This window comes from Nycticebus coucang, chromosome 14 (genome assembly GCF_027406575.1).
Source record: "Nycticebus coucang isolate mNycCou1 chromosome 14, mNycCou1.pri, whole genome shotgun sequence".
Classification (NCBI taxonomy): domain Eukaryota; kingdom Metazoa; phylum Chordata; class Mammalia; order Primates; family Lorisidae; genus Nycticebus; species Nycticebus coucang.
Genome location: NC_069793.1, coordinates 33388716 through 33410308, shown reverse-complemented (window position 1 = coordinate 33410308; position 21593 = coordinate 33388716). Strand labels below are relative to the sequence as shown.

The window sequence follows — 21593 nt, the reverse complement described above, 5'->3', positions numbered from 1 at the left end:
GAACAAAATTACTGTATAGTAGTTAAATACATCCAAAAAGCACATGCATTTCTACTGAAGTGTAGCAAACTCTTGTTACCACATAACCTAGTTAGTGGGCACTGAGTGTTCCCAGGGCAAATTACTGTTCATCATGTCAAAGACCACCATAGCATTCTGGGGCACCCAGACCTTCCCCCCAAATAAGACCAAGTTAGGTTCAACATATCACACTTACCCCATTCCTTTAGAAGAATTAATCTAGACCAAGTCAGTACTCCACAGTGATAACCTAAAGAGCATGGTATCCCCCAGACTAAGTGAAACTGAGTTTCAAAAACGACTATTTCAAACACTAACAATTGGTCAAGCAGGACAAGGATGGAGATCTGGCCACGGGAGAGAAAACAGGAGGATTTGAGGACTTTTCAAGAACTATTTCAATGAAGCAGTAGGGACTAAAGCCTAACTGGAAGACAGAAGCTCGGAGTGGAGCAAGAATACACAACTCTTTCCTATAGGACTGCGGTCCCCAAATCCCAAGCTGCAGATCAGTCCTGGCCCAGTCCTCAGCCTGCTAGGAACTGGCTGTACAGGAGGTGAGCAGTGGCACAAAGGAAAGCTGCATCTGTATTTGCAGCCACTTCCCATCACTCATATCACTGCATGAGTTGCATCCTGTCAAATAAGTAGGGACATTAGATTCTCTTGGGAGCCTAAACCCCCCTGTGAACTATGTATGTGAGAGGTCTATGTTACGTGCTACCAATGAGAATTTAATGCCTGATGATCTGAGGTGGAGATGTAATGCACCTGAATCACCCCCAAACCACTACGCCCCATCTCCCTGGTCTGTAGAAAATTTGTCTCTATGAAACCGGTCCCTAGTGCCAAAAAGGTTGGGGACTGCTGTATACAGGAAGCTACAGTGTCAATGAAGTTTGTTTGTTTGGATCCGAGATTTCACAGCATGTCTGCTAATAGGAATTTACTGTATTTCAAAATGTCTAACTAAACCATACTTATATTACCGATTAAAATCACAATCTTGGACTATCACACAATATTATCCTAACAAAGATTACAAAGAGGTTTCCTTCTTTTCATTGGTTTATAACAAAATTTTACTATACTTCCTGAGCCCTGGCTCTATATTCCCTAGAGGAATGGAAGCTAAAATAGGGTTTTATATCACATTTTGTCTGTACTACAAACCTGCAGGAAAAGGCCAGTCCATTTTATTTCCTATTTACTAAATACTCCTACTTCCACTAAATCATTTTTGGTACGGTGTGGCTTGTAGCAGTAATCTGAGGAGTTCCTATAGTATATTTAGCAAGGCAAGGTATTACAGAAGTTTGAGCTGATTACAATGTGTTTGTCTCTTTTCAGAGTCACAGATTAAGCTCATATCCTTATCGTAGCCAATGCTCAGCTCATAATCCCAGGAAAATAATGGCTTCAGTACCATCAAAATAAGCAAAACCTACCACTATAGCACCTTAACAGGGACTGCTTAGTTTCCAAATACCTAATGTAAAAGATAAATGTTTCATAAGTGTTGCTTGCCCCAGTGACTTTTAGAACTCTGGAATGAATAAAATGATTCCACATCACTTAACCAATGATCTGCTTATATTCTTTTTTGCCAACCTACAAACAATGCCATTTCTTTCATATGCTAAACTCTATAGTCTAGGTTCCAAGTGATAGTTTTGGTGTTGCTTTCTGAAGCACCTATATACGAGAATAAATATTTCTGGCCTGGAATTCAAAATATATTTAATATCAATCATCTTGTATGATGCTCAATCAAGATCTGAATAGTAATGTCTTCATCTTATAAATAATAATGATTTTCTAAGAGGATCCATAGGTGAGGGGAAGAAATCTATTTAATAAAATACAGCACCACTGTGCTTCTGAGATAGCTGAAAAATGGAATACTCTAGAGGGGCAGACCTTGCAAACAGTTTGGATATCTTTTCAGGGTACTCCAGACTTGGATGGATTTTTGTTATAAATCACCTTGAGTAATGGAACACATTTGCTAAAGTGGATCTAGGGCTTGAATAACCAAGCCTAGAAAAACTGGCAGGGGGAAAACCCTCAAAAAACACTGGCTTCTCTTTCAGAATCAATACTGCCCCTGGGCAGAAACAGTTCTCTTTCACTTATAAAATAACAAAGACAAATACATCTTAATGGAAATATAATTTGATGAGATGGCAATAGAAATAATAATTAGATAGGTAGAGGATATTCTGGGATAAGAAGTGGCACAGTGAGTACAGATTCTGAAGCCAAGCTACTTGTGTTTGAATCTCAACTCTTCCTCTTAGTTTGAACTTGGGCAATTTATTTAGCCACTCTGTTGTTTAATTTTCTTACCAAACACTACTATTACCTATTTTATTGGGTTGCTGTTATAATAATTAAAGTAATTAACCCTGTAAAGAATTTCAACAGTACAGTGTAAATAACTGCTGGCCAAGAGTATTGCAATTATGTATTGTACACTCATAAATATGCCAAACCGAAGTGAATGGAACATACCTGGAACAAAATGGTCCTCTAATTTGTCTAATTATCAAACATATAAAAACTTGGGGATAGAAGGAATAAATTCTGTTGTTCTACTGCATAGTAAAGTGACTATGGTTAACAATATTGTACTATATATTTCAAAATAGCTAGAAGAGAATATTTTGAATGTTCTCACCACAAACAAATGATAAATATATGAGGTAATAAATATGCTGCATTCTGATGTATTTATTTATTTTTTTTGCAGTTTTTGGCTGGAGCTGAGTTTGAACCCTCCACCTTCGGTAGATGGGGCCAGCGCCCTACTCCTTTGAGCCACAGGCGCTGCCCTGAATACTGATTTTTATACAATGTATATCTGTGTAAAAATGTCATACTATACCCCATAAATATGTATAACTTTGTGCCCATTAAAAAAAACCCTCAATATTTTCCTTAAACAGAATATCAAAAAAATTTACATCTCACAGTCCTCTGTTTATCTTCTCTGATTACTCAGCAGAGACTTTATCTAAACCCTTTTGTCTTGATATTCCTCTTCCAGTAACTCTTAAAATAACAACAACAATGATAATGGTGTTGGACTAGAAAGAGGATGTTATTTATTTGTTCTGTTGTTCTGTCTGTTGATAAAATTCAGATCTCCATACCTGTTGCTAAAGTAGTTCAGAAGTGACCAGAATATCTAATGACATGCTAATGGTTATATGAAGGTGAAACCATATGACAAAATCTAAAATTTTTTTAAGAAGAAAAAAATACAGTGGTCATGATGAAGACCATTGCAGAACCATAGGTTACCTGATGCCACACTACATCATCCTTAATATCATCAGCACCACTACAGCTAAGATTACTATGTATTTAGCACTGTAATAATAAACAACAAAAACATCTGCATGGCTGAATCACAGTCTATTATGGATGGCAAATAAATAATAGACTAAACATTTAATAGGTTTTTGGTGGGTTTTTTTTGAGATATAGCCTGCTTTCTCATCCAGGCTAGAGTACAGTGGTATCTTCTTAGCTCATTGCAACCTCAAACTCCTGGCCTCAATCCTCCTGCCTCAGTCTTCTAAGTAAGTGGTACCAAAATAGGTATATGCTACCATGTCTAGCTAATTTTTTGTAGAGATGTGGTTTTACTGTGTTGCCCAGGTTATTCTCAAACTCCTGGCCTCAAGCAATCCTCCTGCTTCAGCCTCTCAAAGTGCTGGGATTACAGGCATACCCACTCTTAACAGGCTATTGATCAAACTTACAAGGCAATCAGAGGCTATTAGTTCAAAATAAATTTACAATGACAAAGACAATTTACCTCTTCAATTATGTATTTACATTGGGTTATGAATATAAAGGTAAAGTTACTTAACAGACATAACAGCTGTCTTAATAATGTGATAGTGACATAGAAATTTTGAAGTAGAAAATTAAGCTATAATTACTAAAGTAAGGAGTATATGCTGAGTAAACAAAAGGCCACCCTTCCACCGTAAGCTCTGTCATGGCAACCATGTGACTGGTAAAAGGAGCTATCACATGACATCTGCTCTTCACTCTTCCATTCTGCTCCTCTTGCATTATTTTTCTATAGGCAAGTTGACAATATACAATTTCTGTACTAAAAATTTTAATAGGGTTTAAAAAACTGAACTGTGAACTTGATTGATTTTGCCAGATTTTCCACTAACTAGTCACTAGAAAAATTTTCCAATCCAAAAAAAACTTTCTAAGCCAGACTGCATAAGTTACCGTCTCCTTTGTCTCCTCTAATCTATGACAGTTTCTCAGATTTTACATGTTTTTCATGTCTTTGACATTTTTTAAGAGCACTAGTCAGTTATATTATAGAATGAATTTCAATTTGGGTTTGTCTTATGTTTTTCCATGATTAAACTGAGGTTTTATTTTATTTATTTGTTGTTAGGTTTCGCAAGAATGATAAAAGTGATGCTTCCTTCTTGTTTTAATTCAAGGGCTTTATGATGTTAATATGTGTTGTTATTGATGAAGTCAACCTTGATCACTCAGTAAAGATGTTACCTGATAGGTCTCTCCTCTAAGGTTCTACCTTGGTAATAAATATCCTGAAAGAGGTATTTTGAGAATATGCAAATATCCTATATCTCCTCAAGCTTTGTCCAATAATTTTAGTCTCCACTCGTGAATGAGGCCTGTAATAATTATTACTGAGATGTTTTAAAAGGAACTAAAGTAAATGAAATATCATGGCCTAAATGATTGCCACACTTTTTCTTACATTCAAAATACTAATGAAAGTTGTTTTTGCTATCAATGTATTCAGTTAATGTTTATCAACTGTGATACCAATGAATAACAATTGAAATGTTACTTACATAACTATGGCTTTTAAAGAAATCTGATGAACTAGTAGTGAGGATTTTGTCTCCTTCCAAACCAATTACTCTTTTACAAATATTTGATTTTGGATCACTTGGGCTTTTTGCAATCACAATGTCACCTCTGAGGGGAAAAAGTCAAAGAAATGTCAGTATTATTTATTGAGCATAAACACATGTATGGCACTAGTCTTTGCAAACTTACTCATCTAAACAGTTCCACTGGCATGGTTCTAGTTGGTTAGTAATCATTTACCTGTTGCCTTCAAATTATAGAATTTGTTTATTTCTTATTTATTTTTTATTCTTTGAGACATAGTCTCACTTTGTCACCCTTCATAGAGTGCCATGGCGTCAGACCTCACAGCAACCTCAAACTCTTGGGCTCAAGTGATCCTCTTGCCTCAGCCAGATGGGGTCTTGCTCTTGCTCAGGCTGGTCTCAAACTCCTGAGCTCAGGTGATCCACCCGCCTCATCTTTCCAGAGTGCTAGGATTACAGATGCACAGCACCTGGCCTATAGAATTTATTGATTTCATACCTTTCTACTTGGACCAAGAATAGCCTCAAGAAATGATCATTGTTAAAACAGAAACTCAAAGTACTGTAAAAATAAATAAATAAATAATGATCATTGTGCATACTATTTTCTATAACATTTCTGACAAAGATGATGTCTTTTATTCTCTTCCAATCAGAATCCATTTTATCAAAGTTCTTCTTTGATTATTAGGGATAATTTTGTCTTACTTCCCATAAACTGAATTTTATTTTATGAATTAATGATTGCCATATAACTACTCTTAATTTTTTTAACTTGCTTACTACAAAATTTGTAATTCAATTTAATGTTTGTGGATAGCCACCATAAAGTTTCTGATTTAACTGTCATTTTCCTTTTGTTTTTATGGCTTTTGATATTATTTGTAAATGTGTGTATGCATCCTTCATTATAAATAACATTAAATTATTTCTGCAACTAGGTGCAACTACAAAGTAAATATATTAAATCCTTTTAAATATGTGTGTTAGCTAACAGAATTCACATACTGCTTATTTTATGCAGAAAGAACACTTTGTTCTGTTTGGTTGAGGTCATTAGTCCTACATTCTTTGTCTCTTTTTTTCTACTTAAGATCTTTCATATTTTTTTTTAAATCACTGTAGATTGTCACTTCTTCCATGAATGTCACCTTCCATGTGTAATCAGGTCCATATTGATTTTATATGTTTGATACCTCATTTTTAGAGTATATGTTTGGGTAAATTTCAGCATTTTTATATGATGTCTTTTAATTTTCTTCTCAAATACAGTATAAGCCCTTTTGACTATACTATAAATTATATGGGTTATGTAACTTATATTCTATCATTCCTCAAGTCTTTGCACTCAAGGAAACATAGGTAATGTTTCTACCTTTTTAACTTACTCTATAGTTAATCAGTGCCACTGGCTAGGAAGCAAAATTATTTGGTAGTATTTATATGGAATTATCTTTCCATAGTTTTGGTTCTAAAAATTTTGACAGAGAAGTAACACATAGTGGATACTGTACAAAAAGATAATTATGAAATTATCAGAAAGTTTATACAATCTACTAAAATTATCAGAAATATTAGGTACATTTTCATCACTTCTATTGTTGGATTCTAACCCGTAAAAGTTAGTCACAAGCTGTAATCATAGATCTTTGGGAGGCCAAGGTGGGTGGATTGCTTGAGCTCAAGAGTTTGAGACCAGCCTGAGCAAAAGCAACAGTGTCACTATGAAAAGTAGAGGGAAAAATAATAGTTTGGCATTATGGCCAGTGCCTATAGTCCCAGCTACTCTGGAGGGTGAGACAAGAGAATTGCTTGAGCTCAAAAGATTGAGGTTGCTGTGAATTATAATTGTACCATGGCACGTTACCTAGAGTAAGAGTGAGACTCTGTCTCAAAAAGTCTCAATTCTTAAAGCTAGTAAATATATGTGGGGGCCAGTAGAAATTACCAATTGCCTCCCTTGGCTCAAAGGTACTATGGTATATCTCATACAGATGCCAGATTTGAAGCTATCCTGCAACTTAGATGAACAGAGTATAAAATGAAACCTTTAAAGAATCTTAATTTATGATATGCAGTTATTTGTATCACATATCTGAATGCAAAGAATATTTTTTAAAAGGAAAATATTGAGGTGTTAAATCAAAAACTATTCAGCAAACAAATTCAGCTCCTTATTAAGGCTCCCTAAGTAGTCTAAGAATAAAGACTCTAGTTAATGCAGAGGCTATAGTAGCTTAATTTGGTGTAAGTTAAAAAAGAAAAAGGAGCTAGAATACAATCTATTATGCAGATTTTATTTCATAATCCCAATATCTACAATTAGATTATCTTGATGTTAATACAGGTAAAACATCTAAAGAAGAATTACTTCGTAGGGAGCATGCTAGACCATACTGTATGACCAAGAGAATCATTTACTGGTGAAAGGTAAGTAAATGAGAAGAACAGTTTTATACTATTCTTGATGATGTTCTAATAGTGAGAAACATTAGCAAAGTCAACAGTGAAAGAGGAGTGTTTACCTGGAGCTAATTAGAATAAAGAGTATCACTAGGATTGGAACCACAATTTGGCACACTATTTAAAAAGGTTTAATGGCAATATTTAATAAGGAAGATCGTGTTAGAGAAAATTCTCAGCTACATACAATGCTGTGATCTGAAAGTCATCATAGGATATATAGAGAATAAGTAAATAGCCATCAATAGAATAACAGGATTATTAAAAAAAAATTAAGAACCAAAACACTGATTTGGCATATGTAATGATCCATAACTTCCTAATTCTTAACCAAAAACATTAAAGGACCTAATAAAAAAGTAAAGTAAGGAGCACTCTCCCGGACCTCTGGAAGAGCTTGCGCAGGGACCTGCTACCCCACCTGCCAGGCCACCCCACGCCCTAACCAGGAACTCTAAGAGCGGGGCAACCCCGCGTCCTCCCTCCTGTACCCTTCCTACCTCCACACAGCCCGCTCGTCTGGCCAGGGACTCTGGTAGCCGCGTGCCCTCCAGAGCCTTCACTGCCTCTGCGCGGAGCCCTTTCCCTGGCCAGAGACTGCTGGAGCCTTGGGCCCTCTGTGCCAAAGTCACTGGGCACCAGGCACTCCCAGAACCGTGTGCACCACCCCTCGCCCTGTTGCTGGATCTGGGGGTGTCACACGCTGGAGCTGCTCCCACAACAGAACTCCCTGGCTGGGGCAGCTCGAGAAGAGCTACACAGGGTCCACTCCCTACAAAGATCCAGCAACAATAGAGTGATCCCCCCGGGTCTAATCTCAGAGAGACACCACCGCAACTCTGAGAACGGCCAGAGGCAATGGTGAAAAACAATCATGAGACCAAATCAAAGGAAATACTCTGACAATATGAATAATCAGAGTAGATCAACTGCTCCAAGGATCAATGGGGCAGACACAGCACAAGATCCCAAGAACAAACAAATAGCTGAGATGTCAGAAATTGAATTCTGAAACTGGATACCAAATAAGATCGAATTAGAATTCCAAGCAGTAACCCAAAAGATGTCTCAAGAATTCAACGAATTCAAAGACCAAATGACCAAAGATTTTGACATATTGAGGCAAGAAGTTGCAGCCCTAAAAGACGTGAGAAACACAGTAGAATCCCTCAGTAACAGAATGGAGCAAGCAGAAGAAAGGATTTCTGACATTGAAGACAAAGCTTTTGAAATCTCCCAAACTCAGAGAAGAAGAGAAATGGAGGGCAAAAATAGATCACTCTCTCAGAGAGCTCTGGGGTAATTCGAACAAAATCAATATTCGTCTTACAGGGATCCCCGAAAGTGATGAAGTAGCTTCACAGAGTCTCTTCTCCATGAGATTATGAATGAGAACTTTCCAGACATGCCAAGAGATTCTGAAATTCAGACAGCAGACAGTTTCAGAACTCCAGCATGACTCAACCCAAATAAGACATCCCCCAGACACATCATAATCAATTTCACTAAAATTAATATGAAGGAGAAAATTCTGAAAGCTGCCAGACAAAAGAAAACCTGTACCTACAAGGGCAAGAATATTAGAATAACTGCAGATCTCTCTGCTGAAACCTTTCAAGCTAGAAGAGGATGGTCATTGACTTTTAATCTCCTAAAACAAAATAACTTTCAACCCAGGATCCTGTACCCAGCTAAACTGAGTTTCATTTATGATGGAGAAATTAAATACTTTAACAACATTCACATGTTGAAGAAATTTGCCACAACTAAACCAGCTCTCCAGGATATTCTCAGACCTATCCTCCATAAAGACCAGCATAACCCTCCACCACAAAAGTAAACCCACCCAGAAAATTTTGATCAAATTCCAACTTCCACAGTCGCAAAAGGATTAAAAATATCCACCGCACTCTCAAAAGGCTTATCAATATTCTCAATTAATGTGAATGGTTTAAATTGTCCTCTAAAGAGGCACAGGTTGGCTGACTGGATACAAAAACTCAAGCCAGATATCTGCTGCATACAAGAATCTCATCTTACATTAAAAGAAAAATACAGACTCAAGGTGAAGGGATGGTTATCTATACTCCAGGCAAATGGAAACCAGAATAAAGCAGGTGTTGCAATCCTATTCGCAGATACAATAAGCTTACACCAACCAAAATAAGGAAGGATAAAGATGGACCCTTCATATTTGTTAAAGGTAATACTCAATATGATGAGATTTCAATTATTAATATTTATGCACCCAACAAGAACACACATCAATTTATAAAAGAAACTCTAACAGACATGAGCAACTTGATTCCTTCGAGTTCCATAGTAGTTAGAGATTTTAACACCCCTTTAGCAGTGCTGGATAGATCCTCCAAAAAGAGGCTAAGCAAAGAAATCTTAGATTTAAACTTAACCATTCAACATCTGGACTTAACAGACATCTACAGAACATTTCATCCCAACAAAACTATATACACACTCTTCTCATCAGCCCACGGAACATACTCCAAAATCAACCACATCCTGGGCCACAAATGTAACCTCAGCAAATTTAAAAAAATAGAAATTATCCCTTGCATCTTCTCAGACCGTGATGGAATAAAAGTTGAATTCAATAACAACAGGAATCTGCATACCCATACAAGAACATGGAAGCTAAATAAACTTATGCTGAAGGATAGATGGGTTATAGACGAGATTAAGAAGGAAATCACCAAATTTTTGGAATAAAACAACAATCAAGACACGAATTGCCAGAACCTCTGGGATACTGCAAAGGCAGTCCTAAGACAGAAATTTATAGCGCTGCAAGCCTTCCACAAGAAAACTGAAAGAGAGGAAGTTAATAACTTTATGGGACATCTCAAGCAACTGAAGAAGGAAGAACATTCCAACCCCAAACCCAGCAGAAGAAAAGAAATAACCAAAATCAGAGCAGAATTAAATGAACTTGAAAACAAAAGAATTATACAAAAGAATCCAAAAGTTGGTTTTTTGAAAAGGTCAATAAAATAGATAAACCTTTGGCCAACCTAACCAGAAAAAAAAAGAGTAAAATCTCTAATTTCATCAATCAGAAATGGTAATAATGAAGTAACACAGACCCCTCAGAAATTAAAAAAATCCTTAACAAATACTAGAAGAAACTCTACTCTCTGAAATATGAAAATCTGAAAGAAATCAACCAATACCTGGAAGTACGCCACCTACCAAGACTTAGCCACAATGAAGTGGAAATGTTGAACGGGCCTATATCAAGTTCTGAAATAGCATCAACTATCCAATTTAGATTTAAAGAGCTTCGTCTCCATGAACAGGACATACAGCTTTTCCATAACCCATTTTCTATTGACATTGAAAATGTGGATACGATTTACCAAATGGAACTGGCTGAACTGCAGAATTGTGACTCTCTGAAAGACACATTCAAGTCAAGCAGCCTTCCTAATTTCTATGCATCTCTCCCCTCTGAGACATATCCTAATCTCAGGAACCATGCGCTCAAAACGGCAACTAGGACCAGATGGCTTTACGTCAGAATTCTACCAAACCTTTAAAGAAGAACTAGTACCTATATTACTAAACCTCATCCAAAATATAGAAAAAGAAGGAATACTACCCAACACATTCTACGAAGCAAACATCACCTTGATCCCTAAACGAGGGAAAGATCCAACAAGAAAAGAAAATTATAGACCAATATCACTAATGAATATTGATGCTAAAATACTTAATAAGATCCTAACAAACAGAATCCGACAACACATCAAAAAATTATATACCATGACCAAGTGGGATTTATCCCAGGCTCGCAAGGCTGGTTCAATATATGTAAATCTATAAATGTAATTCAGCACATAAAAAAACTGAAAAATAAAGACCATATGATTCTCTCAATTGATGCAGAAAAAGCTTTTGATAATATCCAGCATCCCTTCATGATCAGAACACTTAAGATGTGTTAAGATCCCTTCATTATCAGAACACTTAAGATGGCCTCTTAAACTAATAGAGGCCAGCTACAGCAAACCCACAGCCAATATTGTATTGAATGGAGTTAAATTGAAATCATTTCCACTTAGATCAGGAACCAGGCAAGGCTGACCATTGTCTCCATTGCTCTTTAACATTGTAATGGAAGTTTTAGCCATTGCAATTAGGGAAGAAAAGGCGATCAAGGGTATCCACATAGGGTCAGAAGAGATCAAACTTTCACTCGTAGCAGATGACATGATTGTATATCTGGAAAACACTAGGGATTCTACTACAAAACTTTTAGAAGTGATCAAGGAATACAGCAATGTCTCAGGCTACAAAATCAACACCCATAAATCCGTAGCCTTTATATATACCAACAATAGCCAGGCCGAAAAAACAGTCAAGGACTCTATTCCTTTCACAGTAGTGCCAAAGAAGATGAAATATTTGGGAGTTTATCTAACAAAGGACGTGAAAGACCTTTATAAAGAGAACTATGAAACGTTAAGAAAAGAAATAGTTGAAGATGTTAACAAATGGAAACACATACCATGCTCATGGCTGGGAAGAATCAACATTGGTTTTTTTTTTTTGTTTGTTTTTTGTAGAGACAGAGTCTCACTTTATGGCGCTCGGTAGAGTGCCGTGGCCTCACACAGCTCACAGCAACCTCCAACTCCCGGGCTCAAGCAATTCTCTTGCTTCAGCCTCCCGAGTAGCTGGGACTACAGGCGCCCGCCACAACGCCCGGCCATTTTTTGGTTGCAGTTTGGCCGGGGCCGACTTTGAACCCACCACCCTCGGTATATGGGGCCGGCGCCTTACCAACTGAGCCGCAGGCGCCGCCCAGAATCAACATTGTTAAAATGTCTATACTACCCAAAGCAATATATAATTTTAATGCAATTCCTATCAAAGCTCCATTGTCATATTTTAAAGATCTTGAAAAAATACTTCGTTTTATATGGAATCAGAAAAAACCTCGAATAGCCAAAACATTACTGAGCAATAAAAACAAAGCAGGAGGAATCACACTACCAGACTTGAGACTGTACTATAAATCAATAGTGATTAAAACAGCATGGTACTGGCACAAAAACAGAGAAGTAGATGTCTGGAACAGAATAGAGAACCAAGAGATGAATCCAGCTACTTACCGTTATTTGATCTTTGACAAGCCAATTAAGAATATTCAGTGGGGAAAAGATTCCCTATTTAACAAATGGTGCTGGGTGAACTGGCTGGCGATCTGTAAAAGGCTGAAACTGGACCCACATCTTTCACCATTAACTAAGACAGACTCTCACTAGATAAAAGATTTAAACTTAAGACATGAAACTATAAAAATACTTGAAGAAAGTGCAGGGAAAACTCTTGAAGGAATCGGCCTGGGTGAATACTTTATGAGGAGGACTCCCCAGCCAATTGAAGCAGTATCAAAAATACATTACTGGGACCTGATCAAACTAAAAAGCTTCTGCACAGCCAAGAACATAGTAAGTAAAGCAAGCAGACAGCCCTCAGAATGGGAGAAAATATTTGCAGGTTATACCTCCGATAAAGGTTTAATAACCAGAATCCACAGAGAACTCAAACATATTGTCAAGAAGAGAACAAGTGATCCCATCTCAGGGTGGGCAAAGGACTTGAAGAGAAATTTCTCTAAAGAAGACAGACACACACAAAAAAGCTCATCATCCTTAATCATCAGAGAAATGCAAATCAAAACTACTTTGAGATACCACCTAACCCCAGTAAGAGTAGCCCACATAACAAAATCCCAAAGCCAGAGATGTTGGCGTGGATGAGGAGAAAAGGGCACACTTCTACACTGCCGGTGGGAATGCACACTAATACGTTCCTTTTGGAAGGATGTTTGGAGAATACTTAGAGATCTAAAAATAGACCTGCCATTCGATCCTATAATTCCTTTACTACCCTGTTTCCCTGAAAATAAGACATCCTCCGAAAATAAGACCTACTTATAGGAAAGATAAGACGTCCCTGAAAATAAGACCCAGCACATCTTTGGGAGCACACCTTAAAATAAGACACTGTCAAACAACAAAAAAATGTAAAGTAAGGCTTACATGTATAAAAGGGACTGATAACCATTTTTGACAATGATTCAAGAGATATAATGAACCCTGCGACTGCACATGTTTAGAGAAAATATTAAAATTTCTATAACAGAGAGAGAAAATATGACTGAAAATTTTATCTAGATGTTCATTAATTTGATTATTTACAAGTGTTTTTAAATATAAAATTAAGCTACTACAGAAAAGATATAATATGTGCACATGTATCTTCATTATAAATTTAATATATTCATGACAGAAATTTACCTTTGGATACTATAGAAATGTCGACTAAGATTTTCTGCAAAGACAATATCTGAATTTTTAATTGTAGGCTCCATTGATGGTCCAGAACACTGAAAAGAGAGGTAATTTTATAATTTGAGGAGTTTCAAAACTCCTTAAATTTAACAAAAATCATGTGAACGGGTTTCAGGGGAAAAAAAAATCAAGCAAATGTTCTTCAGGCTTGGGTGATGGTTGATAATAATTTAGCAGTTCCCAGGTAAGTTTGACTCTAGAGCAGCTGCTAAATCTGGAAACATAAATATTATTATAAATCATTTACTGATATTACCTTATAATACATAGATAAAGTAACATTATTGGTGTTTCCAAATTTCCTCCACTCTGCAGAAGGCAAGCTCTGTGAGGGCTGGGACCTTGTCTATCATGTTCCCAGCTATGTAAACAAGCCAAGACAGTGTTTGGCATAAAACTGAAACCAATCCATGTTTGTTGATGAATGAATGATTCATTTTCTTATTATCATTAAGCGTTATCCAGTGAACATAATGATAATTTATTAAGTGGTATCATAATATTCTCGATGAGTTGATGCCCTTCTTCTTCTTCCAAGAGAATAGCTTACTCAATGGTTGGGGCTGCAACTTATATTTTCTACTGACTAACACTAACATAATAATAAGGAATTTAAAGACTTTCATATTTGTGTGTCTTAAAACAATAATCTTGCTAAATACAAGTTGAGCATACCTAATCCAAAAATCTGAAATCCAAAATGTTCCATTATCTGAAACTTTTGAGTGCTGACACAATGCCACAAGTAGAAAATTCCATACCTGACCTCATATGTAGTCAGTGCAGTAATAATTTTGTTTCATGAACAAAATTATCAAAAATATTATATAAAATTACCTTCAGGCTTTGTGGATAAGATATATGTAAACCATAAATAAACTTCATATTTAGACAAGGGTCATATCTCCAAAATATCTCATTATATCTACAAATATTCCAAAATCTGAAAAAAAAAAATCTAAAATTGGAAACACTTCTGGTTCCCAGCATTTTGGATAAGGGATCCTCACCCTGTACCTCAACACTGGAATAAATAAACACTGCCACTTAAAAAAATCTAAATACAACAGACTTCATTTTCTCTATTAATTTGTAAATAAAACATAGTACTCAAAACTTCCTACTCAGGCAGAAATAACAAAGAATACAATGAAAGTTTATTTTCCATCTCTGGAAGTACCGATGTAACTTTCAAAAAATCAAAGAGGGGAATTTCAGTTAAATATATTTATTTACTATACCTCAACTTCAGGTTGTATAGCTGTCAATCTGTTAGTATAAACCTAATAACAAAAATAGTAATAACAACAACAAAAAACCCATTGACTGGCCAGTCAATCAATTTATTATTTCATTTACATGACAAAAGGTTTGAACAGCTAAGGTTGATAGATTCATGATGCAATATTAAGAAAAAACACTGGTTGTGGATTAGGGCAGCTTTATCATTTTAATATTGACGTTAAGCAGAATAAGCATTTGTTCTAATGACAGTTAAACACACAATAGTTATGAATAAGAGTTTTGAAAACTAGAAAATTTTCTGTTGAAATTCCAAGTTTGTTTCTTACTAACTGTGGGACCTAGAGCTTTCTGAGTCTGTTCATCTGTACAATGACTCTTTAACAAGTATTTTACAGAAGTGTAACAGATAAAACACCAAATATATTCTGGAACACAGCAAAAAGCATTCAGTAAACAATAACATCTATTATTAGACTGTTAAGAGGACCTTTTGTGACTCTGTTAGAAAAAATGCAGAATATACTTAAAGTAGTGGTTTTTATACTGTATTCTAGTGCCAACCAAAACACTCTTTTATATCCCAGTATGTAGAAAAATTTTATGTTTTAACTTTCATATTTTATTCATTAAATTAAAAACTTTAATTATAGCAAAGGAAAAATATTTGAAAAAACAGCATATATTTAAAATGAATATTCTTGAACATAAAAACTTACCATAACAACACCACCAATGTATTCAAAAGCACAATGAGCTATACAGCCGTACTGAATAGTATAGCCAATAAGTCGAAAGGTTTTTCCCAGAACACCACGAAGCATAGTTCTATGTAGACTCTGCCACCATTGGCCTAATGGTAAATTTCAAAAAGTTTCATGATCAATAAATACTACTTAAAAACTCTTAAGGAATAGCACAATTATAAAATATTTTACAATCACCCAGAATGTACTAAATGACTAATTCAATTTGATGCAGGAAAATAAGAGTTTATTTTCATTTCTACTAAAAATATTTTATTTATTTTGAGACAGTGTCTCTCTCTGTTGCCCAGACTAGAGTGCCATGCATCAGCCTAGCTCACAGTAACCTCAAGCTCCTGGGTTCAAGCAATCCCACTACCTCAGCCTCCCGAGTAGCTGGGACCACAGATGCCTACCACGACATCTGGCTAATTTTTCTATTTTTAGCAAAGACAGGTCTTGTTCTTGCTCAGGCTGGTCTTGAACTCCTGAGCTCAAGCGATCTTCCTACCTTAGCCTCCCAGAGTCCTAGGATCACATGCATGAGCCACCCCACCGGCCTGCTAAAGTTACATTAAATGTGAAGTTGTAGCCACTGAATACTTTGATCTACCAAAGAGATTATATTCAAATATCAGTGAATTTATATATGGATTACATAACTAGTAGACTCTGAATTAGTCTTTCCCCTTCCTTGGTTATTTTTCAGTATTAAGGGAGATACTTAAGTTTCAAAGTACTGATAATAATAGTTTCTCATTTGTTCCTCGCTCTACAATATTAGTTTGTATCTTATGATATAATAGAGAAACCAGTAGAATAGGTGTATGGAAATTGAAGGATTTTTTTTGTTGTTTGTTTTTTGAGACAGACTGTAGCTGTCACCCCAGATAGAGTGCCGTGGTGTCACAGCTCACAGCAACTTCAAACTCCTGGGCTCAAGCAATTCTCTTGCCTCAGCCTCCCAAGTAGCTGGGGACTACAGGAGCCTGCCACAACACCTGGCTATTTTTTTGTTGCAGTTGTCATTGTTGTTTAGCAAGCCTGGACCAGGTTCGAACCCACCAGCCTCAGTGTATGTGACTGGCGCCCTACCCACTGAGCTATGGGCACTGCCTGGAAATTAAAGTTTTAACTTGGTTCTGTAACTTGTGTGATCTTCAATGAATTATTTAACCTTTCTGGGGCTTCATAAAATGAAGTAATAGTATCACATAATGGTTCTAAGAATCAAGTGCAACAACATATGTCAAAGTACTTTGTAAGTGACCAAGTTACATTCAGTTGTCAGCTATTACGACATAATAAAATGGTTTTTTGGGGGTTTTTTGTGATTTTTTGGCCGGGGCTGGGTTTGAACCCACCACCTCTGGCATATGGGACCGGCACCCTACTCCTTGAGCCACAGGCGCCGCCCCAATAAAATGAATACATGAATCCTATGAAACATCATACAGAACCATATAAAGACTTCTTAAGCTATATAAATTTAAAATATTAATGTTATTCATCTAAAATATTTTAGATGTGCCAGGCACAGTGGCTCACACCTGTAATCCTAGCAGTCTGGGAGGCCAAGGTGGGTGATTGCCCTGAGCTCACAGGTTCGAGACCAGCCTGAGTCAAAGTGAGATCTTGTATCTAAAACTAGCTGGGTATTGTGGCGGGCACCTGCATTCCCAGCTACTTGTGAGGCTGAGACAAGAGAATCACTTGAGCCCAAGAGTTTGAGGTTGCTGTGAGCTATGATGCCACAGCAGTCTACTGAGGGCAACAAAGTAAGACTCTGTCTCAAAAAATATAAAAAATAAAAAATAAATAAATAAAATGTTTTAGATAAATTAAATCATCCTTTCTTTTTACCTGCTATGTTTCAAGCATTTCTCAATCAAAGGTCTTAGGCTTAAATCCAGATTAAATTCATTAAAATACATCATTAAGAACATGTACACTGTTATTGTTATTCTGTAAGTACTGTCAATATTTAACTATGTGTCAGCCCTTACATATAATACTTCTTTAAGATAAATATTATTACCATCTTTAATTTATAGATAAGAAAAAAAAGCTTAAGAGTGGTAATTTGCTTAACAACACAAAGTCGGCAAATGGTGAAATCAGTATAAAAAATATCCCAACAAAGAATAGCCCAGGGCCAGATCACTTTACTGCTGAATTTTCCCAAACTTTAAAGATGAACTAACACCAATTCTCAGCTTACTCCAAAACACTGATGTAGAGAGAATTCTTCCTAATGCATTATATCATGCCAGCATTGCCCTGATACCAAAACCAGAAATGAATACAACAAAAAGAGAAAACTACAGGCTAATATCCAAAAATCCTCTAAAAAATACAAGCAAAACAAATCCAGTAACATGTCAAAAAGATGTATGTATTACAATCACGTGGGATTTATCCTAGGGATGCTAGGATGGTAAATTAACAGATGTGATACATCACATCAACAGAATGAAGGTCAAAAACCATATGATCAGATGGAGAAGAAGCATCTGATAAAATTCAACATCATTTCATGTCAACTTTCAAGGAATTAGGCAAAGAAGTAAAGTAACTCAACACAGTATATGACAAACCGATGGCTAACATCATCATACCGAATGGGGAAAAGCAGATAGCCTTTCCCCTAACATCTGAAACAGACAAGGATGCCCACTTTCCCTACTCTTATTTAACATGTTAATAAAAGTCCTAGCCAGAGAAATTAGGCAAGAGAAACAAATAAAGGGTATTCAAGTTGTAAAAGAGGAAGTCAAACTGTCCTTGGTGGTAGACAACATGATCTTACAATATACAGAGGGTGCCAAAAAATGTATACATATTTTAATACAGTAAAAAAACTGTATTAAAATTGTAATGCTCAATATATACTAATAGCTTTTATTATCTTCTATACTGCATGTCTCTCATAATTACAGAAATTGAATATGATTTGAGTATTATAATTTTAATACAGTTTTTTCTTAAATGTGTACACTTTTTTTGTCACCCTCAGTATAGACAAAAACCTAAAGATTCCATCAAAAAACTGCTAGAAATGATAAACAAATTCAGTAAAGTATACAAAATCAACATAAAAAAATCAGTAGCATTTCTATACACCAATAATAAACTAGCTCAAAAAGAAGTCAATAAAGCAACCCCATTTATAACAGCTACCAAAAAATAAAATACTTAGGACTACATTTACTCAAGGCAATGAAAGACCTTTATAATGAAAACCACAAAACACTGTTGAAAGAGATTGAAGAGGACACAAAAAAATAGAAAGACAGCCCAAGCTGTCTTTGGAGATTGGAAGAATTAATATTGTTAAAATGACCATAATACCCAAAGTAATCTATTGATTCAGTGTAATCCTACCAAATACCAATGATCATCTTGACAAAAGAAAAATCAGTACTAAAATTCAAATGAAGCCACAAAAGACTTTCAATAGCCAAAGCAATACTGAGCAAAATAAACTTGGAGGTATCACATTATCTGAGAACAAGCTATACTGCAATGCTACCGTAACAACATCAGCGTACTACTGGCATAAAAACCAAGACATAGACCAATGAAACAGAAAACAGAACTCAGAAGGAGGGAGGGAAGGGGGTAGGGGGAAGGAAAGGGCATTAGTGTGCTCCCAACTAATGGGCACAATGTAAGGGCATATGGCACATGTCCTGGGTGCAGGACACAACTACAACAGGGACTTTACCTAACAAATGCAAACATTGTAACTTAATTGTTTATACCTTCATATTAATCTGAAATTTTTAAAAAGTGCAAAACATAAATTAATAAAACAAGGTATATCAAAATAAAATGTCAGAATAGCAACTGTCAGACCTGGTACTTAAGGAAATCATACATTTCATACTTAATAACCTAAAACATTTATAGCCAACAAACTTTTAACCAAGAACATACACTGAATTAAAGACTCTGTTCAATAAGAGGTGCTGGGAAAATTGGATATCCACATACAGAAGAAAATAGTTTCCTATCTGTCACCATACAAAAAAATCAACTCAAAATGGATTATAGTCTTAAACATAAGACCCCAAATTTAATACTATAGGGGAAATGCTTCATAACATTAGTCTTGGCAAAGATTTTAAGGGTAAGAAATCACAAGCAATAAAAATAAAAATAGACAAATGAGAGTATATTAAACTAAAAAGCTTTTGTACAGCAAAGGAAACAAAGGGACAGCTGTTAAATGGGAGAAAATACTTGCAAATAATTCATCTGATAAGGGACTAATATCCAGAATTTAGGAGGAACGCAAACGTATGGCAAAAAACAATCTGATTAGAAAGTAAGCAAATGGGCTCGGCACCTGTAGTTCAGCGGCTAAAGCACTGGCCACATACATCAGAGCTGGTAGGTTTGAACCCAGCCTGGGCCTGCCAAAAAACAATGACAACTACAACAACAAAAAATAGCTGGGTATTGTGAAGGGTGCCTGAAGTCCCAGCTACTTGGGAGGCTGAGGCAAGAGAATCACTTAAGCCCAAGAGTTTGAGGTTTCTGTGAGCTGTGACGCCACGGCACTCTACCAAGGGCAATGTAGGGAGACTCTGTCTCAAAAAAAGAAGTAAGCGAGACTCTCTCAAAAAAAATGATCTGAGTAGATACTTCTCAAAAGAAGGCATACGAATGGCCCAAAAGTATGTGAAAATAAAACTAATCATCAGAGAAATGCAAACCAAAACCACAGATATCAACTTGCCCAAATTAGAACGGCTATTATGAAAAACTAAAAAAAAAAAAAAGAAAAAGCACAAAAACAAATGCTGGCAAGGATGTAAAGAAAAGGCTATTCTTACACACTTTTGGTGTGAATGTATATTAATACAGTCATTGTGGAAAACAGTATGGAGGTTTCTTTAAAAAACTAAAAATAGAACTACCATATGATCTAGCAATCCCACTACTAGGTATTAATAGAGAGATCAGTGTATCAAAGAGATATCTACACTGTCATATACATTGCAACACTATTCCCAATAGCTAAAATATGGAATGAACATAAATGTCAACTAGTAGAAATGGATAAAAAAAATGTGGTATATATACACAATGGAACCCTATTTAGTCATAAAACAGAATGAAATCCTGTCATTCATGGCAACACGATGGCCTAGAGGACTTTGCATTAAGGGAAATAAGTTAGACAAGGAAAGATAAACACTGCATATTCTCACTCTCATAGGGGAACTGAAAAAAAAAAAAAAAGCTCATGAAGCTGAGAGTAGAATTGTATTACGTGCTGGGAATATGAGCAGGCTGGGAAGGGGGATTAATGGGTACAAAATTACAGCTAGATACGAGGAATAAGTTCTGGTACTCTGCAGTGCTGTACTATGAATGTGGTTAACTATAATTTATTGCACATTCTCCAAAAGCTAGAATAATGATTTTCAATGTACGTGTCACAAAGAAATGATGTTTGAGGTAATGAATATGCTAATTACCCTGATCATTATACACAGTATACACATAACAAAATATCACTATGTACATTTATTATGTGCCAACTAAAAATAAAAGAGAAAATGCAAAACGAATCTGGAACTTTTCTTAGAAGGTTTGTTGTTCATTATAGTGTTTTACGTGTATTTCAGATAGTATAAGTCAGTAAGCATATTAAGTTGTTGGGTATCAGGATCTCATTGTGAGAGAAAGAAGAAAGAAATATAGAGTGGGAGGTTAAGGATGAACTGAAGGTTTCAAAACAAATTTACTTACATAAATAAATTTAAATGTGTCTGTCTGCCTAACAGACTGCCTATACAAAATATTATCCTAGCTCTGTCCAT

General features: G+C 35.9%; 1 protein-coding gene across 9 annotated transcripts in view; it reads right to left on the bottom strand.

The window, feature by feature from the left end:
* The window catches only part of IMMP1L (inner mitochondrial membrane peptidase subunit 1), a 103247-nt gene that overhangs the window by 15630 nt on the left and 66024 nt on the right, over positions 1-21593 (bottom strand). For all 9 annotated transcript variants that reach the window (XM_053562872.1, XM_053562873.1, XM_053562870.1 and 6 more), the window contains 3 exons: positions 15733-15866; positions 13718-13806; positions 4887-5013 (listed from right to left, as the gene is read on the bottom strand). In XM_053562872.1, coding sequence (XP_053418847.1) covers positions 4887-5013; positions 13718-13806; positions 15733-15837 — 321 coding nt within the window. In that variant the 5' untranslated portion in view covers positions 15838-15866. The remainder of the gene's footprint in view (positions 1-4886; positions 5014-13717; positions 13807-15732; positions 15867-21593) is intronic.